Source organism: Tripterygium wilfordii, chromosome 23 (assembly GCF_013401445.1).
Source record: "Tripterygium wilfordii isolate XIE 37 chromosome 23, ASM1340144v1, whole genome shotgun sequence".
In the NCBI taxonomy this organism is placed as follows: Eukaryota; Viridiplantae; Streptophyta; class Magnoliopsida; order Celastrales; family Celastraceae; genus Tripterygium; species Tripterygium wilfordii.
This window is the reverse complement of record NC_052254.1, coordinates 4,510,031-4,532,132: the sequence shown is the minus strand read 5'-3', so window position 1 is coordinate 4,532,132 and position 22,102 is coordinate 4,510,031. Positions and strand designations below refer to the sequence as shown.

General features: G+C 36.4%; 3 protein-coding genes across 5 annotated transcripts; 2 read left to right on the top strand and 1 right to left on the bottom strand.

Moving 5' to 3' along the window:
* The first annotated feature begins 5,427 nt into the window (after positions 1-5,427).
* On the top strand, positions 5,428-7,570 carry LOC119993584 (BTB/POZ domain-containing protein At2g24240-like). The gene has a single exon (XM_038840772.1). It carries the CDS (start codon positions 5,904-5,906, stop codon positions 7,266-7,268), a length of 1,365 nt encoding a protein of 454 aa, XP_038696700.1. The 5' UTR covers positions 5,428-5,903; the 3' UTR covers positions 7,269-7,570.
* Positions 7,571-7,832: 262 nt separating this feature from the next.
* Positions 7,833-11,813, bottom strand: LOC119992698 (omega-6 fatty acid desaturase, chloroplastic-like). Its single transcript, XM_038839492.1, has 10 exons — positions 11,775-11,813; positions 11,641-11,695; positions 10,765-11,003; positions 10,124-10,267; positions 9,829-9,980; positions 9,251-9,373; positions 8,985-9,162; positions 8,667-8,785; positions 8,371-8,485; positions 7,833-8,243 (listed from the first exon to the last, which is right to left on the bottom strand). The coding sequence occupies exons 1-10, from the start codon at positions 11,811-11,813 to the stop codon at positions 8,082-8,084; spliced, it is 1,326 nt and encodes a 441-aa protein (XP_038695420.1). The 3' UTR covers positions 7,833-8,081.
* A 2,936-nt stretch (positions 11,814-14,749) lies between these two features.
* On the top strand, positions 14,750-20,542 carry LOC119993860 (RNA polymerase II C-terminal domain phosphatase-like 4). Of its 3 annotated transcripts, XM_038841155.1 has the most exons (10): positions 14,750-14,936; positions 15,044-15,128; positions 15,304-15,583; positions 16,696-16,868; positions 17,175-17,290; positions 17,413-17,593; positions 18,193-18,482; positions 18,961-19,146; positions 19,228-19,266; positions 19,636-20,542. In XM_038841155.1, the coding sequence occupies exons 3-10, from the start codon at positions 15,387-15,389 to the stop codon at positions 19,945-19,947; spliced, it is 1,494 nt and encodes a 497-aa protein (XP_038697083.1). In that variant the 5' UTR covers positions 14,750-14,936; positions 15,044-15,128; positions 15,304-15,386; the 3' UTR covers positions 19,948-20,542. The 3 variants fall into 3 exon arrangements, with proteins under 3 accessions (XP_038697083.1, XP_038697081.1, XP_038697082.1); XM_038841153.1 differs by lacking the exon at positions 15,044-15,128 and having other exon boundaries at positions 15,387-15,583; XM_038841154.1 differs by lacking the exon at positions 15,044-15,128.
* Positions 20,543-22,102: the final 1,560 nt, after the last annotated feature.

Sequence of the window (22,102 nt, the reverse complement as noted above, 5' to 3'; positions counted from 1 at the left end):
ATAACAGGTACTTATTGAGGGTGAGACAAGAGAGGAGTAGAGAGAGAAAAAAAAGAAAAGAAAAAGAGGAGTCGTGAAAGAGAGAAAAAAGAAAAGAAAAGAGGAGTTGTAAAAGTGAAGGTTGTGTTTTTTGGGAATTTAAATCTCAACCATTCATTTTATATGGATGGCTGTGGGTAAAAAGATTTCATACATTGCATGCATATTGTAGGCCCTTTATCCCGTTGTTAAACCCTTTTTGGACGGGATAGGGGAACTGGAATTAGTCCAGTCAATTCCATCACATTTCCACCATTCAATGCACGATTGCATTGAATTTGACAACATCACATCCTATCATTCAATGGTGTAGATTTGGTGAAATTGATGGAATAATTCCAGCAAATCTTTTTTCCTTTTTGGACAATGAAGGGTTGTGTTTGTTATTAAATAATTGTAATTGTTTTTAAAGAAATTTTATTCACACACTATAAATTGTTAAGTTTACACCACAAAATTTAACATTGTATGGTTACACAAAGTTATTCTAAATCTACATCAAATTATTGATTAATATTTCAAAATACCCTTGGTTTGTAATTTATAACCTTAGAAATGTTAAGATTTGGTCTTCATGGTCAGTTCAGTTGTTCACTATTTCGTGACCAAGATTTGGTCTTCTCAATCTACTTTACTGAGCTATTCTTGAAAGACCTTTTTTGCTTTGATTTTGACTTTTTTTTTTTTTTACTTGGTTGTCTTCTTTTCCTTTTTGCATCGATTGCTGGTTGATAGATAAAGACTAGAGTTGGGTTTCTTTCATCTTATAATAGCTTGTAGTTGCTACAGTGAAGGCCCTAGGCCTTGGTGATTTGAGCCAACGTCTAGGGCTCTCCAAATTTCAAAGGCCCCTAAATTTTAAAAATTTTTAGTTATGATAGTCCATTTTAAAATCAGTCTCAACGTATTTTAAAACCTAAAAATATTAGTTATAAAGTCCATAAAGAAATAGAATTGAAAGCTATAAAACAAACTACCAAAAGGGCGGCCAACCCAATTAGAAATACCACTTTAGAGTTTAGAGACATTAGACCAGTCCCAACCCACAAAGAAATTTAAAAAAAAAAATCGAAAGTCTTCTTTTTACAAATCGTATCCATCATTCTCTCAAATCTATCACCCATAGACAACCAAGAAAAATTCATTATATAAAAAATTGTTATAATCACACACTCAATTTTCTCTCAAACATAAAACTCAATTACACCTAATGGTGCGTTTGGTACAAGGGTAATAGGGTGTAATAGTTACAGGGGTAATTAAATTTTAAGTTTACTTGTGTTTGTTATGTCAGTATAACTTTTACTCCTGTAATAAATTTTAGTAATTGAGCTTATTTTTTACACATAAAGTTTACTAGTGGGGGACCTGGGTAATAAAAAGTAATGAGAAGTTTTACTCCAATCTATTACCACTTTAAATAAAAAATTCTAAAAGCCCATAAGTTATATACACACATATATATTATATATATATATATATGTATGTATATTATATATATGTATATATACAGCTCTGCTCACATGCGCAGACCCGTGTTCTGTGAAACATGCGGGCTTCCATTTTCAGCCGTTAGATCTTGGGACCGTTGAGATTGAAAATGAATTTTCTTTTAAAGAAAAAATAAAAGACTGAAGTTCATGCTCGTTCGTCTTCTTCTTCTGGGTCTTCCCTAAATCGCCTTCGACTAGCAGCTTCGTCTTCTTCGTGGCAAGGTCTTGCAAGCTCCTTCACCATCGAGCGCCTGGGTCCTTTAAATTTGTAGCTACTGAAGAATGTTCTTCTCGTGCAAATGTTTCCCTCGTTGTGGGGTAGCTGATGCATCTGGGTTCAAAGCTGCAACAGTTATTGAGACAAAAGATCGAACACCTAAGTCTACAACTCAAATTGATCCGAAATTTCCACGATTTAGCGATATTCAAAAAAAAAAAACCCAATAATCGCAACAAAGTCTTCATCAAAATCAGAGGTTATAAACTGCTAATTTTCATTAATATATAATATTACAAAGCGTACATAACACAAGAAACAACAAAGAGAACAAAAACAAGGCACTATCACCATTCACCAAGCCTCATAAGATTTAACAACTCCAAAGAGTGATGAAGAGGATTGGGTTAGCAACATGGAACATTTGAATGGAGCTTCACCATTGTCTTTCGAACCATAATCACCGAAGGCGCGAGGCGAAGAAGATTGAAAGATCCCTTTTGGTGCGATGATGAAGGCGATTTAGGGGAGACCCAAACACAGAAGACGATGAACGTGAACTTCCGTCTGCATCTGTCTGTTTGTCTTTTGTTTTTTTGTTTTTTTAAAAACCAATTTCAATCTCAACCGTCCCCAAGATCTAACGGCTGAAAATGGAAGCCCGCATGTTTCACAGAACACGGGTCTGCGCATGTGAGCAGAGCTGTGTATATATATATACATATATATATATACACATATACACAAACACACACACACACACACACATATATACACACACACACTCACATATGCACTGTCTGTGTGTATACACACACATAGATACATATATATATACACACACACACACATATACACACACATATAAATATATACATATGCACTGTCTGTGTGTGTCTATATATATATATATATATATATATATATATATATACACATACATATATACATATACACAGACAGTGCACACACATATAAATATATACATATGCACTCTCTGTGTATATATATACATATATATATATATATAATACACATACATATATACATACATATTTTATATATATATAAATATAAATATAAATATATACATATTATATATATATAAAAATAAATAATGTCGGGCTTGGGTTGGGCTCGGGCTGAGCCAAAATTGGCCTGAGGTGTCTGGCTTCGGGTTGGGCTGACCCAAAAAATGGAGCCCATGCCCGCCCAAGGGGTCGGGCAGGGCCGAGCTCGGATCTAGACCCGCTGGTCAAATGATGACCCCTACTCTTGTGTTAAGTCTTTGTCATGGGTTTGAATGTTATCAGATTATTTTGTTGAAATTGTTAACAATTGTTATTATATATATATATGTCTGGCTGTGTGTGTATATATATGCATATGTATCTATATTTTTAAAATTTTGATACATGATAGTCATAACAATAAAAGACATAATCTCACTTTTTTCTAATTTGGTTCATTACAATAATAACAAACAATGGTAATGATATTACACCAGTAATGTATAGTCGTAACAAACAAGAGTAATGAATACTTGGGTAAATTTTACCCTTCTTTACCAAATAAGGGTAACACTTATTCTTCATAATTATTATTACCCTTGTAACATCTACATGGGTAACAAATTATACCCCAAATTCTTACCCTCATACCAAACGCACCCTTTAAAGATTTCCCGTAAAGTTTTCTCTACCTTACTCTGACCTTGTAATACTTGTTCTTAAGTTTCAATCTCAGTGTCTCACACCTCCCTGTCATTCTCGATAACTCCTCCAGCTACCCCCCACAAGAGCTCCTCTAGGTGATTACTCCACCACCAAAAACTCTACCTAATAACAATTGCGTCCCCTCCAACCAACATCTCCGCCTCAGCAAAAGTTTGGGATGACGATGATAGTGCTTGGAATTAAGTGGGCTTCAAGCCTTCAACTACATTTGAGAAGAAAGATCGAATCTCTTTTCATGGGTTTAGTGACCCTAGTTAGACCTATTCTCGGCCTTTAATTATGATAGTTTTTTTTTTCAAAAGAAAATACATTAAATACAAAAATAACAAAGCTCAGTAGTAAATTGACCATTGGCAGTAACTTGTTGAAGACTGAAGGAATTTGTGGACTGGATGGCTTATTTAAATAATCCTGCAGACAATTGGCAGTATAAACTGCTTTTTTTGGGTTCTATTTCCATCAAATCCACCCAGAACACACACAGATTTGGATTCAAAAGACCAACAACTAACCCAAAAGAGGAACAAGACACAAAGCAGTTTATTCGATTTTAAGACAACCTTAATATGCCATAATGATAATTTGAGCGGTTTGGGGCCCCTGCAACATTGGTTCAATTTGAACCAATTCTTGATTATTTAAAAATAAATAAAAATGATCAATGCAATAATTTTAGTGCTTAGATCATTATCATGTATTATTTTAAGAAAAATGTATATTTTATGTTGGTTTGTTTAGTTTGTCCAGTATTATCTCGGGATAGTGTTGTCATCCAAGTGTTTTCTGATGGTTGTTTGGTGTTTTTTTATTGTTTATTAAGTTCGAGTGCCTCATTTCCTCGGTTTCAGTTTGTAATTTCCTAAGCTATTATCATGACGTTAAGTGAAACTTTGTTATCATGGAATAAACTGTTGGGGCTTATACTTTTTTTCAAAAAATAAAATGAAATCATTATCATGTATTTTTTTAAGAAAAAATTCAATATCATAGTTGGAAACTGAAAACGCAAATCAAGACTACCTCAAATATTATTTAGAGTGATAAGTATGATGTATATCATCCTAGTGATTAGAGTTCGAATCCCACCTCTTCATGGAAGAAAAAAAAAGAGAAACAGAGCAAGACTCACAATTAGTGACAAACTCAATCAAGACTCCATATTCCACAATGTTCTTTCCACTCACTTTTGGCTCATTCTTATCCAGATTCAAATTATTATTTAAATTATTTTTGTGCCCTTTTTGGTTTGAGCTTGTCCATTGGTGGTGAGGTAAGAATAAGTTGAATATTTTAGTGAACATCGTGACACAAAGAGTCTCATTAGGGTCAAAAATGAAATTGCCTTCGACGGCCCGCAAAGCATTTATTTACACCAATTCATGAGTCAATTATTCCAAACAAGAACAGAGACCCAAGTTTTTAAAATTGTACTATTTAAAGCTAAGTGATTAAAGACAAGAGCCCTTATTAATGGCATGATTTGACGATTTAACAAAAAATTAGCATACCCAGTGCCATTATCTTCAAAATAAATGAACACTATTAAACATCTACTCCTCACCGTTGGAATGACCGTTTTTTCCAGTCCGTCAAACAAATGATTATAATGAACTAAGATGAATCCCAAAATTATGATAAGGAGGACCCGACCATTAAACAATCAAATATGAAGTTCTTAGAGTATGTGATTGGAAATATTGCCAGAAAAAGATTTGACAAAGACGCATTTGGCAAGAGCGTCCGTCCATGTATTTTGACACCTATGAATTTTATTTGAATGTTCTTTCTCCTTGAGAATGATTTGAGATAATGATTTTTTAATTTTCATCTTACGGTGGGAACAGGAGGAGAGAACATGGTTAAAGTGGTGCCCGCCATGGAGTGTTTTGGTTGTATAAAGCTTCAACAGTGTCCGGACCCCGAGTGAGACCAAACAGGGGAAATAAACAGAGGTGGGGAACACAGATAAAAACATGGAAAGAAAAAGCAGAGTAAATGGAAGGACACGGATTTGAAATTGAAATCGGTGTGTTTTCCTTTTCTTCAAATTTAAACTGCTCCAATTCTACATTTCATTGCCACCAAAGCCCACCGAATTAAAAACCCATTTCTCCTAACCTTCTCCTTTCAATATCCAGATCTCAGTTTCTCAGAAATTTGATCAAATTTTCTCTCGTTTGATCAACCTCCATTGCTGAAGACACCATTGTTTTTGTTTCCACCTACATTTTGTTCCTTCACATTCAGATTTATTCGTTTCTAAGAAAGAAAACAATCCCGCAATTTCCTGGAACTTTCTAGGAAAATCAGCCTATTTTTTCCATTCGCAGTCCTAATTGGCTCTGTTTTCGTGGCCTCTCGAAATCCCAAAATCTGGGTTTCCCTGAATTTGGCACCAATATAGCCAAATAGTCAACCATGGGAATACAGAAAGACAGAGTTAAATTCAACGTTGGTGGTAGAGTCTTCGAGACCACCACAACCACCCTCGCCAACGCCGGCCGCCACTCCTTCTTTGGTGCCTTATTCGACGAAAATTGGGATATAGAATCGGCCAACAACTATTACAGTAATTCCGGCGATGGTGATGACTATTACTTCATCGACCGAAACCCAGATTGCTTCTCGGTCCTCCTCGATCTCCTCCGCACCGGAGAGCTCCACTTGCCCTCAAACATCCCCGAACGCCTCCTCTACCGTGAGGCCGCCTTCTACGGTCTCCTGGATCACGTCCGCTTCGCCAAGGGGAGTCAATTCGACGGCAATCGCCTCCGCCTTTCCCAGTCCGTGACTGGTCGGGCACCCGGAGATGGTACTGCCATCCGGGCCGGTCCAGACGGGGGTTGCTCCGTCGCACACGGTAGCATAGTTCATGTCTATGATTGGATGATGGAGGAGCACCCTCCAATGAACCTTGATTACCAGAGAGTCAATGATGTTATATGGATCGACTCTGAAAACATAGTAATCAGTGCTTGTGAGAGATTAGGCAGGGTTGGAGATGGTGGAATGGGATTGTTCAGCAAATCCACAGGTGAATTAAGACACAAGTTTCAGGTGTACCATGAAAATCAGGTGAAGAGTTTCACTGGTGGTGCATTGAGTATGAATGGAGAGAGCGTTTTCAGTAGTTGTAAAGGAAGGAGTAATGAGTATGGAATTGGGGTTTGGGATCAGATTACAGGGAAACAGATTGATTTCTTCTATGAATCTCCAGGTTGGTCCCTTGGTGATGCTGATAAGTTGCAGTGGTTGAATGGAAACAATTGTTTGTTAGTAGCTACATTGTTTCCTAGGAAGGACAACTGTTACATTAGTCTGTTGGATTTCAGAGAGAAGAGTATGGTTTGGTCTTGGTCTGACATTGGTGTGCCTATAAATGTCGATGAGAAGCGCGTTCGAGATGCAATAGCTATGGAGGAAAGTAATTCAATCTGTGTAGTGAATGAATATGATGATTTAGGGTTTATAGACTTGAGAATCAATGGAGGTGGTGTGAGGTGGAGTTCGAGGAGTCGGTTGATGAAACAGCTCATGAGAGGGAAGTTGCCTGATGAACCTTGTTATCCAAAACTGGCACTACATGAAGGGCAGTTGTTCTCATCCATGGATGATTGCATTTCAGTTTTTTCTGGACCGGATTGCATATTAACATCTAGGTTGCGACGAAGCAATGGGGGATCCATATGCGACTTCTCCATCGGTGGAGATCGGCTCTTTGCACTTCACAGTGAGGAAAATGTGTTTGATGTTTGGGAGACTCCACCTTCTCCCATTATATGATTCAGGTCTATACTTTGCTTGGTTTTGCAATCTGGGTTTTGTTCATCATAGCTACATTCACATATACATATTGTTGCCTTTTCATTTTATGGGTTGTTGAAGATAAGGAGTATGATTTGAAACAATACTAATCAGGAAAACCAGTGTAGATATTCATAGTTTTGTATTTGTAGAGTTTGATTGTCTGAACCTCTTAGACAATATGGTTTGCTTATTTGTTATACCGGAATCATTAACTAGTAGCAGAAATTGCAGGTCTTTTTGCTATTTTAACAACTCAAGGAGGAATAGTTCTTTAATGCCCATCTCTTTTGAACTCTTTTTTAATCTTCTTTTGACCTCTGCAACATACAAAAAGTGGCATCTAGGGTTTAAAGTTCTCTTGCAGGTGTTAGTAAATATCTAATCAATGATCCCATATTCCCAATGAGGGTAAGATGCTCTTTGCATGTGAAGATTAAAAAAATAAATAAATTCTGAGACTTAATAAACAGTAATAGTATGATGCAGGATGCATATATGAAGTTGAACACTAATGATGATCAAATTTCCACTTAAAATCTTGATGCTGTAAAATGAAACCTCAAGGTTTAGTATCACCTCTGTCTAATAACATAGCCAAACTTAACAATTAGGGTATATTCTAGGTAATAATAGCCTCTTTTAAGAGAAGCAAATAGAGAACTTGGGAGGAAGTTTTGCTTGTCATTTCTTTCAGAAAATGAATGGATGGCATACCAAATTTGACCAGAAGAAGGAGAAATCGTAGATAAGAAGGAAAACAAAGGTGGTGGAGCTCACAGTGTTGAGTTATCATGTGTAATCAGGCATGAATGTTTTAAGGAAGGTAATGGGATGAGATTCTTCAGGAGCAAGCTCGTCGAAAGCAACATAGTTTCGGTCTTTGTCGTATACATGGCACATTGTCATTATCGTCTTCATTAACCGCCAATTCCATGTAGCTTCAGTTAAGTACTGTTAACACAGCATGAAAAGAGCACAATATATCAGCAGAATTGAGTTTAAACCAGACAAGAATGTTTTAAGACAGATCTTTTTCCGTATATCATTTGAACAACTGTGAGAGAACAAGTGATTCTACCTTTCCCCAGTTGGCCTGCAGAGATTTATGAGCTTCTGATAAATTATAGCTCGGTATCCTTGTAGAAACATGATGAGGGACATGCACATTGCTATGATGGCAGAGGATCTCAACCCTGTGGAAGAAAAATCGGTGCCATTTTACTCTTTTGCATAAGTGGTAGGCACCTATCAATCTCAAAACCAAACATATCAAGAATAAAATACAACACACTGTCACTGCCTTTCTAAAGGATTTTTTGCGGATTCTGCACCAAATTTTTTACTAGGAAAGGCCAGCCTTGAAAGAATTATTACCAACGAGGGAAATCACAATGAACTGATCCATTGAACTGGGCCTGAGTGGCATTCCACTCATCTGAAGATTTGAAAGGTATGTGAGGAGCCGTATGATGCACCATTGTAAATGTACTCAGCTGCAAAGTTAAGAAAAGGAGAAAAAAGAAGAGGAAAATAGGAAACATTTGAATTTAGCCAAGTAAAATTAATGAGTATCCAGCAGTTTATGAAAACCTGCAAAATGTCTGCAGCTTGGTAAATTACAAAACTGATATACTCAAAGCATGAGGTTCCAAATCATGAATTAGAACAGAAAAGGCCAGGCAGTAACATTACCCAGAAATGGTAGCCCAGCCATGGCATTAACCAGAAATTAATCCATCCAGTAACACCCGTCTTGTAGATAATCAGAGGCCATCCAATCGCCACAAATGCAAAAACACATGCCAAACTGATCTTCACCCTAGTAACTTCATTGGGTCTAAACTTTCTCACATCAAAGTGCCAAGTCAACCTATTACATCAACAATAATGGACAAAGGAATTTAGGTCCTGTAATCCTCAAACTCATGTTTAATAGTTCTTTAATTTCACTGACATACCAGTAAGCAATAGACATCCATGGCCTAAGTGGGCCGTACCCATACGTGATTGCCTTTCGTAAAACAGGGTATGAATCATAATCCTCTTTCAAAACAGGATGCCAGGCTGTATCTCCAAACAACCTATATTTTATAAGATGAAAGATAAGTGTAAATTCTGGAAGCTAAAATGCAAAGAGATGGAAGAACAACAATCTGACATTAAAAACTAGGGAAGCCTGCCTGTACTTGACTGATAAATTTAGGACAATATTCACTCCCCACAAACTTTATGAATACATGTGACGCGATGACAAGCTCCCAAAAAGGATAAGTGTCCTAAATATGGATATCCACCACATAACACTTGCAACACATGCTATCATAAAATCAGGTAAGATGTGTGAGCATGGATGCAAATATATGCGGCAAATAGATATTTCAAATCTGCAAGGGCATTGCATTCTATTAATCAATTGGTCTAATCAGTCTATGTATAATGGATGTGATTCTGATTCTTTTGTAGAAAAAAATGAAGCCTAATGTTAGAAGGTGATCGGAGATGCTGATATCTTGGTTAAGGAAGATATTATACTGACATGTTTGTTTTCGAGTGGTGACTTTCGTGCTTAATCCTCCAGGGCTCGTATGGATATATCACTGGCAGAAAGGCCAGAGTTCCTACGATGTCTTCCACCAATTTGTTCCTCGAAAATGACTTGTGAGCACAATCATGACCTATACTGAATAACTTTTTTTTTCAGGGTTGGGGGGAGGGAGAAGGTGTTAAAAAGAAGAAGCTGGCAAATGAGTGAATTTGATAATAATTGTAGGAAGCAAATGAAATATTGAACAAGGAAGAGCATGAAGAAAAGGTACAAAAACAGATCTTACCCCAGTCACTGCAGTCCCGGTCCATGCCCAAGCAAGAGGAAGTAGGTACCATGGAGCCTTAGAAATCATTAAAAGCCCCAATGCATATGAGGTTACAGATATCAAAACTGACTTCCATGCTTTCACATCATCAATCTCAAACACCTTACACGAAAGAAAAAGAAAACAGAAATGAAATTGGTATAAAACGATAACACTGATACTTCATTCTCTAATATAGAAATTGACAACATCTCAGTTTAGAGAACATATTTTATCCCTTGTAAATGATGTCTGAAGCTGATATGGGGGTGAAAAAGGAAATAAGAAGTAAAAGAATATGAAAGAATGACACAATGTTCAGCAACAAGAAAACTCATTATATTTAATGAAAAATGCTAGGCCAGTTAGTACTGGGTCATGTACATTCCAAATAAGCAATAAAACCTCAAATATTTTCCAGAAAACTATAAGCTCCAACCATGCAGTAAAGAGAAAACGCTCGAGTCAAAATTTATCTGATTAAATGGTTGCACACATTTCAACACTTTTATAATTTGCCAGAGAAAACCCAAATGATAGGTCCAAAGTAGCGAAATTGTACAGAAATGGATGGTTTTCCGAAGAGACAGCGTATTGATTGACTACACGGTACAACTTACCTTCCTTGGCAAGGAATCAAAAATATCCCTCAATGAGATATTTTCAGGGAGTGGCTCTCCAATTTGCTTGAAGCCATATCTTTCTGCTAACTGCTTTCTATGCTCAGTGCTGTCCGCTGGAGATGGTGCAACTGGAATAGCCACAGCTTGAACCGGTTTAGCCCTTCTTGTGGATATTAAACATCGTTGAGGTTTAAATCCCCTAAGCAGGAGGCTGTCCCATTTTAAATAGTTGAAACCTGTCTCTTGAAAAAAGCCTCATCAGTAAACATTACCAAGAATGAATTGGGTGGAAAAACCAGCAAAGCACACAAATGCTTGCAATGAAATTGGCTTAAAATATGGGCAAAACACATAAGGGCACTACCTTTGTGGGATCAGCTATAGGTTTTATTGCAAATGAGAAGCATGCTTAAAGTTTCCAAATCTCCAACTCTACTTACTCTGGCCGAAACTGGATGCACTTATGCAGGGTACAGTTTAAGTTATATCAAGTGCGTAATTTGAGCTTGAGAAAAAAAAAAGTGTTTAATTCGAGAAAGCGTCTCAATGCCAAATGGTGAAACAGTACAATGAGCTGATGAATGCTCACAGAACTAAAGAACTCTTTTGCAATATTGGGCTGATTACTTGATTATGAGCTCACTGGGGTTGTAATCAATTTCATCAATTTAAAAGGAGGAAAAAGAATAATATTATAGGAATAACTGGATGGAGCAACCTCAAAATTATGCAACCACTGGAACCCACTAGTTATACTAAAACGCAAAATGCAGCACAATCTGATGCGGCATCAAAGTACATGCACTGTACAGAAGAAGAACAAAAAACCCAAATCCCCATTTACACGAAAGCTATCAAGAAAGATTAACGTACATGAAGAACAATGGGTTGTGATTATGTGGGTACGATTTGGCCTCTCATGGGGTCCCTGAAAATGAACACAATAACATAAGATTCATGACATAACCCCCAAATGAGAGGAATAGAAAAAGAGAAACTGAGCATACCATGAAGAGGAACGAGGACTCTGCAAGTCTGCAAGCCATTAGCAGATAAGCAGATAAGAAGAAATTCTTATCCTAAGAACCCCCAGGCTCTCCTTCTGCAACTTGTGTGTGTTTAAAGAGCGTGGAAAGGAGAGGGTCTCATATGGGGCGGAACATACATTTGGGTTTATAAGGTAACACGGCTTGACAATCTTTGCAGCGTCGGATAGTCGCGAATTGTGGGTTCATCACCATTGACACATGCGTGGCTGTTGCACTAACTTGGGTTGCAAGTCGATCAGTACTGCTTCTTTTGGCAAAAGAGGAAGGAACTGCAATTCAAATTGTTCATTGGTTGTGTGTTGCGATTAACGTTTCTGTTTAGACACATAAATGGTGTGATTGCAGGATTTGTGACGTCTAGGCTTCTAAACTATATTTTAAGAAACATGTATACTTGCCCGACGGGGCCTTGGGTCCAAAAAGAGGGGCAATGTAGTGCTAATGTCCTTCCTCCTCCTATTCACGGAATAAATAAAATAAGTAGTGGTATTCCAGCTTTGCCGTTTCTGACTCCCATTTATACTACATCTCTCAAGTCATTTCATAAAAGTCGAACTAGAGTCGAGCTTAATATGGTCTTGTATTCCAGGCTTCTCGATCGCAAAACGCACTTAGAAGAGCTTTATTCTTGTACTCTAAAACTTCTCAAGTATTGTGGAGAGTTTCATTAGTATTAATGTCATGCTATATTTACTCAACTTAGAAGAAATTTTTTGAATTTTATATGACCAAACCATCCTTTGTGAATTTTGTAAGTATCATCACATATCAATATGATAATATCAAATATGAAGTTTGTATTGGTATAAATAATCGTAAAAAAAATTCAGACGCGCGGCTCATGAGCCTTGTCGAAATTTATCAGAGGAATCAAAGAAAATTATTTTAATAGTAGTTTACCCTAACATCATTGCATGACTCCTCCCCTGATCGCAACCAGTAATCCCAAGAAAGGTCAATAAACATGTTTGCTCTCGATACAATACAGAGAATGTTTTTTTTTTTCCTTCATGTTAACACCAAAGCAAATTAGTTCTGATTGATTGATAAATACACAGATAGGTATATCCAGTGTTCCAAGAAAGTAATAATTATCATGATCCTGAAAGCGTTGCTATTAATTGTGGCTCCAATTCTTTATCAGTTAACAAGAAAATGCACCTACTATTCAAAGAAGATCAAAGATTTATTAGGTTAATCTCAGGCAATTACATATGTGATCTTTTCACCGTCTTGATAGTTAATACGCCAACTTTCCCTACTTTATGTGAACGCCTTTTGGATCAATTCTCATTCATCTCGATGTAAGTTTTTGCAATGTAAACATACTATGTTCGGAGATGTGCGTACTTCACCTCGCACTTATTCCAAAAGACGTGTGGGTCCTATATTTATTGGTGCTCAAAAAAAGCCTCATTGCACAACCTATCTATATCCAACATTTTATTGATGAGTTATGCAAAGCAAAGATGAGGCATCCAAATCTGGTCAGTTTTCTCAGTTACTGTCAAAGCATGGATCAATGCCTAAGAATATTTTGCCAACGGTGATTTAGCAGGCTGGCTTGTAGGTCAGTCTCTATCAAAAATATGATCAGAATGCGTATGTTTATTGAACTTTCTGCATAATAAAAATTATATTTTTCGTTAACAATTTACACATACTTACCACGGTAAGCATTGAAGTTCAGGAAGTGAAAAAAAGAAGAAGAAAAAGTAACCAATCTTAACATGGGAGCAAAGGTTGTAAATATCGATGGATATTGTGTGGGGTATATGGTCCAAGTATTGACCGGAAGACGACCAAATTTTCAGGTTGATGAGGTACACATACATATATATTTATATGCTCCAAATCACATGTTAAATCAACTATGAGTTCAAATGTATCATTTTTGAATAAAGATAAGGCTAATTGGCTAAATGATCATGTGTTTTCTTATTGTGGTAACAGACCAAGGCTTTCATGGTGGAAGGAAGAAGCATAAATGGCATAGCAGAGCGCATATATATGTTTCAAATCATGCTGTCTATAGATGTTATCTTATGCATCAGCGTGGAGCAATCGGGGTTGACGGTTTGAGTTTAGAGGTGGTCCAACTATCTAACGGTCATGTTGCACCAGTAATTCTTGATTGTCCAAAAAAAATTTGCCCTAAAAATGTATATCAAACACTCCATACTCAATAGACAATCAATTAGTTTCAATACTATTGTAAATTAACCATGTGCAATAATTTGAAGAATGAGTAAGGAAGAATGATTGGCCTAACCAATACTTAAGGTATTGTCACATTGGGTCAAATACCCATGTGAGTTTTGTCCCTAAAAAGACCCTCAGGTATTATGAGGTTGAACACCTTTTATTAAGTGAATGAAACTTCCACATCTAACCAATCGATGTAGGATTCCTAACACCATTGGAGTCATGCATTAAGGAAAACTAATATATAAATAGAAGAAGTTAGGCATATGTGTGTCAAATATTCAATTCCAATGAGGAGAAAATTTCTTAATGGTATTTAAAAAAAAAATTCCACCTTTCATTTTTTTTAAAAATATTTTTACCCGTATCAAATTTTTAACAAATATATAAATAGAAGAGACATGATGGTAGGTTGATATTTTTTTTATAAATAATTGGGCTGATATCTCAATAATTTATATTATATCATATTTAAAGATAATGTGAATTTGGCCTAGTACCAACGAGAGGTCACTCGGTTGATAATCGATTGGATTAGTCATATGTATGTCCAAAGTTTTATTCTAATGAGAAACATATTTTTCAATAATATTTTTTTAAAAAAAATTGGCCTACCAAACGCACAAAACACAAGGCCCAGAGATGACCTCAACTAATACAACAACCCAATGATAAGCCCAATAATACAAGGCCCAGAGATGACCCTAAAATATGAATCTCGATCAGAACAATCGCAAACCTAAAACGAAATTTTCCAGACCTGATGAGCTTCATCATGCTCGATTCATATCAATGGAAATCATAGAGTTTAACATAACTGGTTCTTTCCTTTCAAAAGTTGAAATATCTTCTTTGGATTCATTTTCTCTGCTTCATTGAAATTTCCAGATATTGCTGTTCGTGACACACAATTCAGTAAGTTCATTTACTCCTCACGATTCTCTTCAGTTTTATTACCTTTTCTTTTCTTTTTAATTTGTTTCTTGTTAATTATTGTATTTTATCGGTTTCATGATCCCTAGACTGATTTGAATGGCTTCGATAGTTGATGCATTATGGAAGTTAATTGTGATAGACTTGGGCAAGCATTGCTTGTTGAGACTGCGGGTAAATAAATCTTTATCAGTTGTTAAAATCATTAGAATGGAAAATATTGAGGATTTAGGTATTTTTCTTTAATTTTTCTTGGGTATTTTTGTGTAACTGTGTGTTGGAATTCGTTGAGAGGGTGAGGGTTTGGGGGTCCTAAAAATTATTGGGCATTTTCTTTAACTGTGTGTAGGTATTTTCTGTTTGTTCGGCATCGCACGAGACTGCTACACATGCAACACAAAAATTGATGTCCATTCTTGACCGGTATTACAGATGAGTCTTGTGACCGATTCTCCAGTACACTCGTCTAGTAGCAGCGATGATTTTGCGGCCTTTCTTGATTCGACGCTTGATTCTAAATCTTCAGATTCATCACCAGATGAAAACGCAGTGACTGATGGGCATTCTGATTCTTCAGACTCATCATCTGACGAAGAGGCTGAAGATGACTGCAATCTCATAAGCAAGAGGTATTTTTTTTGTCTCTTTTTTTATCCTTTTTTTGGTCTATGAGAAAAAAATAGTGAAAGCTTGAAAGGAACCGCTTTCTGAAAGTATTTCTTTCTTATCTTTTTTTCTTTTTTTTTAAAATTTGGCTTGTTGGATGAAGCTTGTCCTACGTTTTTCATCCCATTTTATAGTTTTGAAGGTTGGGGTGGGGTTAATGAAATAATCAATTAATGTTTATGTTAAATAGGATTTAGGGTAAAGAGTTGTAATTCTTTCATCTACTGTTATGTTCTTCGTTTGATATTTCAACCCTTGCACTTGTATGCTTTGTATTTTTTGTTTTTGTTTTTTTTTAAAATATAAATGTACTATTTGGTCGACTGGAGGAAGATATTGAAGGTACTGTTGCAGCTAAGAAGCTGTACACCACCTATATCATTAGAACTTCTAGCTGCCCATCTTTTACTTGGTGTACATGTTAGATTTTGATCTACTATATTTCCATATGTTTGACATTATTTTAATCTGGATAAATAGTTTATCAGTTTATCTCCATCTTCAAATGTTATTCATTAATAGTTTACAAGTATTTGTAAACTTAGTTCTTCCTGTCATAAAACTGAAGTAGTTCTTATACCTTAAATATGTACTTGTCTACATTTATGAAATCATACTGATTGTTTGGAGGACCCCTATCCGCGAGCTGTTCCTTATATGCAAGTCTATGATTCTAAGACATGAGCTTGGAGGAATCCTACAGCTAAAGACATTTCCTAGTTCATTTGGTAAAGTATTGATAAGTACGAGGATTTAATCATGAGGTTGATCCTTTTTTTTTTGAATGGAAAAACATATTTTATGGCAGAGGCGCTTAGAGGTTGACATTTAATCACAAGGTGTCTGTAGTTATTTTGTAATGCTTTTGATTGGGCTTGCTTTAGGTAGAAAGTTAGGACATGCTCCAGAATTTTTTGGCATATAATTGAATTGTAAACTATATGTGTGTCCATGCATGTGTCCAACCGTCCACCATGCTTGTGCATATTGTTTCTGATGATGTCATTTTATTTCATCAATTTTTTATTGTTTATTCTCTATGAGTAATTTTTACTGAAAACTGCTGAATAAAAAGGCCCAGGGTGGAGAAATTGGAGAGCATAGAAGAAACCCAGGGGTCAACTTCTAATGGGTTTGTGGAACAGCAGTTACGAGAAACCGAAGGGTCAACTTCTAATGGGTTCTTGGAACTGCCGTTAGGAGAAACCCAGGAGTCAACTTCTGATGTGTTTGTGGAACAGCCCTTAGGTAAAGTGTTTTGCAAGTGACTGCATGATTTTCATGTGTCTCTGTGTTCATTTGGGTAGGAGCATGGTAAGGTGGTAAGGTGTTCTGCTAGTGAGTTTGTCTTCTATTTCTTTTAGTTTGGAGCCCGACTAGGATGTTCAATTTTTTTTTCCAATGTAGGAAATCAGTTTCAAATTTCAATTACAGAATATGGGTACAGGAGAGAACAGGGATAACATCTGCCCTTGATGCATCTTCTGGACTTGCTTTCATTGAGATTTATATTTTCTTGGCTGTTTTTTTGTGTCAACATGTTTATGTCTTCAGAAGCATCCTGGAAGAAGGATATGTGTAAACATCCGGGATCATTTGGTGAAATGTGCATACTTTGTGGACAAATGTTGGACACTGAATCTGGTGTGACTTTACGGTATATCCATAAGGTATAACTATTTAAAAAGAACATATCTGTTTATCGTGGAAATGATGCCAAAATTTAATCTGATTATCTGAAATTCCCTGTTTTGTTTTATTAGAATGAATAAGAGAACAATTGTGTTTGCAGGAATTAAGACTTTGTAATGATGAAATTGTTCGGCTACGCGCTACAGACATGAAGAATTTGCTGCGTCGTAAGAAGCTCTATTTGGTTCTTGATCTTGATCACACTCTGCTTAATTCCACTCAACTTATACACTTGACAGTGGAGGAGGAATACCTGAAAGAACAAACAGATTCTTTGCAAGGTATGTTCTGTTAAATTGATATTTGGGAATGCAACGTTTTTGGATTCCAGTGGTTTATAATGTGCGTACTTAATAACTCTTTAACAACTAAATTTTTATACATATGCGTGAAATTAGCTCTACACCTTTTAATTTGACTATAGTACAAATAATCGCGAACCGTAAGCTTAATTGCTTAAATATTTAGGGTTGGTAACATATTTCTTTATCCTAGTGCTATGTTGCTTTAGCCTAAACTCAATCTTATTTGAGAGTACACTTTATTAATCCTTTTCTCATTTATATCCATTCGTACTATTGCACATGTCTTTTAGCCTTCATTTTTTTTGTTAAATCTTGTGTGTTTTCTCACTGGGGCATTTCCGTTTTCATGCCCTTCATAAAGCTTTTGTGAAGTCTATTTCCTTCTTAACCCTCTTTAGTTTGTTTCACTTAAAAGTTGGTTTTAATTATCAAGTGAAAATGATGATTTTTTTCCTTCATATATGACATGCCCCTTGTCATATTTGTTGTGGCTAAATCTGTATGTATCATAGAAATTCCTTTGATAATCTGGTCAGTTTAGCAGCTTTATGATTTAATGTTTTTGAAATCAACAGATGTGTCGGAAGGCAGCCTTTTTAAGTTGCAGTTTATGCATATGATGACGAAATTAAGGCCCTTTGTTCGTACATTTCTGAAAGAAGCAAGTGAAATGTTCGAGATGTACATATACACGATGGGGGATAGATCTTATGCATTGGAAATGGCGAAGCTGCTTGATCCCAGAAAAGAGTACTTCGATTCTAGAATTATTTCTCGAGATGATGGTACAGAGAAACATCAGAAGGGTCTTGATGTGGTTCTAGGACAAGATAGTGCTGTTTTGATCCTTGATGATACGGAAAATGTAAGTAAATATGCAATCAGCTACTTATTTTATCTTAATTCTATAAATATCACATTAATGCCATGATTACATCATTCTTGTTTAATTAATTCACCTGTTGCGTTTGGTGTAAAAATGGAAAAAAAAAAATTGAAATTTATATATATTATATATGTTTCTCATAGGGAAACATGTGACCCAGTGGTAGAGTTGCCGAGGTGCAACCTAGAGTCATGAGTTCAATTCCTCAAAACAGTCTTGTGCACGGGTGTTGTTTACTTGTTACCTAGATGTTTCCCACCAAATCAAAAACAAAGATTGTAACGTCTAGCTGTAATATAAATTATATATATATATATATATATTTCTATGATTCATTTGAGATACTAATACATATGTTTTCAAGTCCTTTGGATATGTATTCTCATTGGGTGATTGTGGCTGTCTTATTTTTCCTTTGCTCATATGGTAGTTTTGGTAATTTAATTTTATTGGACAGGCATGGACAAAGCACAAAGACAATCTGATACTGATGGAGAGATATCATTTCTTTGCTTCAAGTTGCCGCCAATTTGGCTTCAATTGTAAATCTCTTTCTGAGCTGAAGAGTGACGAAAGCGAGTTTGATGGAGCACTCTCATCTGTTCTCAAAGTTCTCAGGCGAATTCACTCTTTGTTTTTTGATGTATGTATTGCTTTTTCACATCTTCCCTGTTGGAGCTGTTATTGTTGGCAATTAGTTTATTGATGCTAGACTTTCTTGTAGGAACTGGGTGATAATGTTGATGGCAGAGATGCGAGGCAGGTAGAATTATTTCTGAAGTATATTGAACACGACTTTTCATTTACATTGAACAATTACTCCTTTTATAAACCAATTTGTTCACTGCCTTGCATCCCCAATTGTTGGGCTCAGCACATCGCTTGGGGACATTGACATTGTATAACTTTAAACATGCCATTTTATTTTTCAAATCTGTTGCATGCTCTTGGTACTCTCTATTGTATTTTAATTATGTCGTCCCTTGCAATCAAGATGATCTATTTTTACCTTCTCTGGTCCATGTTGCCGTTTCTCCATTATGACCCGCAATTGTTTATTGAATGCTGGATTTTTTGGTATTAACTTATAAGAATGTTTCAATAATCTGGATGTTGAATTTATTTTTTGCAGGTGCTAAAAACAGTACGCAAGGAAGTTCTCAAGAATTGTAAACTTGTCTTCAGCCGTGTTTTTCCTACCAAGTTCCAGGCGGAAAAGCACCACTTCTGGAAGATGGCCGAGCAATTGGGAGCCTCTTGCTCAACAGAACTTGATCAAACAGTCACTCATGTGGTCTCGACAGATGCAGGAACTGAGAAGTCCCGTTGGGCAGTGAAAGAGCAGAAATTTTTGGTCCATCCAACGTGGATAGAGGCAACCAACTATATGTGGCAGAGGCAACCTGAGGAGAACTTCACCCTTGACCAAATAAAGAACCAGTAGAGAATCTTTACACAGATGCACACCCTCCTAGTTGTGTATTGTAGGACGGACTTCCCTTTCAGTAGAATAGACCAAGCCACTATTTTGATAAGATTCCAAAATCACACGGACCTATTATTTACCATGAACTATTGGTAACATGTTTGTCACTGGATATCAGTCGAATCTGTTGATACTTGATACTTTCATTCCAGTTCCTGGACGTTGCAGAGGCACTCTCTCATTTCACGAGGTTAATTTTTTGGTCATCCGTATGGGACTAATCGTAAGATGACATGCCTAGTTCTGCTGCAGAGCGCACAATTCCTAGTGTTGGACTGGATGCTATTGTTGTCCGCATTTACCTGTCGCAATGATTCTCATTTTTGTTTCATGAGGAGGCCTGTGGAACTTCTTGATGTTTATAGCTGACTGACTTGTAGAAGGAATTCAAAGCCGGAGCTTTTTCTTTGTGCGCACTAGCTTTTCTTGAAATGTAAATATGGTTTTTTCCATAGCAATTGACAATTGTTCTGAATCATCATCCAGCCTCATGAAACTTCTTGAAGAGTTTTAGTTCCTCTAAAATAGCCTATGGTTTCTAAGTTGCTAGAGTACTCCCAACTTTACTTTGATTTTGCCTCGATATTTAATTTGCATGGGTGTGCTTGTCATTCAGAAAGAATTTTGGTAATGTATTTGCAATCAGTCTTCTGTTGCATCTTTCATTCATGTTAGGCAGAAGGGAAGTCTGAGAATATCTCTAATAGATTGGAGGAGAAAAAATTCTGAAAGGAGAAGTTTTACTTGTTCTGCTATGATGAAGAGTATATTAGATGCCGGCATGGTTGGCAAATATGTCACATTAGGAATGACAAGTCTAACGTATAGATTCTTTAAAATGTTAACAGGTACCTGCTGCTAAGCAAAATTGTTAGGGATCTTAATAAATGAGATTCCAGTCATCTCAGTAACTAATCATGATCATTGATTGATGCAAATTTAGGGGTCTACAAAACCTAATGTACATCAATCAAATGACATGATTGGTTGCTGGGATGACATGATTGGTTACTGGGATGACTAAGATCCCATAAATCATAACATGCGATAGTTTTAGTCATCAATTTGTTTCTATGTAGTGGTGAAGTTGAACGTGGTAACTTCTAACAAATGCAGGAAGCTACAAGTTCAAATCACACGTCAAGCAATTTTAACATTATTTTTGGGCTTTGGTCTGATCTTAATTGTAGTCAGCGTGGAGCAGTTAAGGTTAACGGCCTTAGTTTAGATTGAGTTTATCCAACTATCGAGTGGACATGTTGAATTGAGGAATTCTCGATTATCCAAGAGCGGTTAAGGTTAACGGCCTGAGTTTAGATTGAGCTAACCCAACTGTCCGATAAACATGTTGAATTGGGGAATTCTCGATTATCCAAAAAAAAAATTGACTCGACTGTTAGTTAAAAAATCCAAACACTACTAGAAAGCATTTGACAGATTGAACAACAGTGACTCTCTCTATTTCACATGTATGTTGTTAATTATGTAACTGAAACCAAACCTAAGAGTAGGGACCAAACGACGACATAGAACTGAAGGTAAGGCCTTGTTTCTTAAACAACGATGACACATTTGAAAGAGACAAAACAATGTTTGTGAGTTGAGACCTTAATTAGTTGGCCAGACTAATCAATCATAAAGGTCATAGATCACATGCATGTAAGACCCACACTTTTCCATCAACTACCATATGATGTTTCCTTACACACCTATTTTAATTCCCAAACAAAGAGAATGTATTATCTATCAACCAAAGAACCAAAGAGATTATTGTTATTCAGTGTTTATGAGTGCGAGAGTTTTTAAATCGTTTACCTATGGTGGAGGGTCTCTTTTTATATGAATTTGGAGTTGTTGGTCACGAGAGATCGTGGATCTCCCCACATTAAGAGGGTGAGAACGTGGGTTAAAGGACCCAACATTTGCTCCCTTGTAACTCATCTCTTCATAGGCCCTTGGTCATGGGGCGTGCTCTTCATACTAAGTATTCCTGTTCATTGGGGGTACCGAGGGTGGCTCCTCGACATGACCGAAGAGCTCTCATCCTCTCTTAACTTTTTATATATGTTCACTTGATGGTCTCCTTTTCATCATGCATTGTGACACGTGTCAC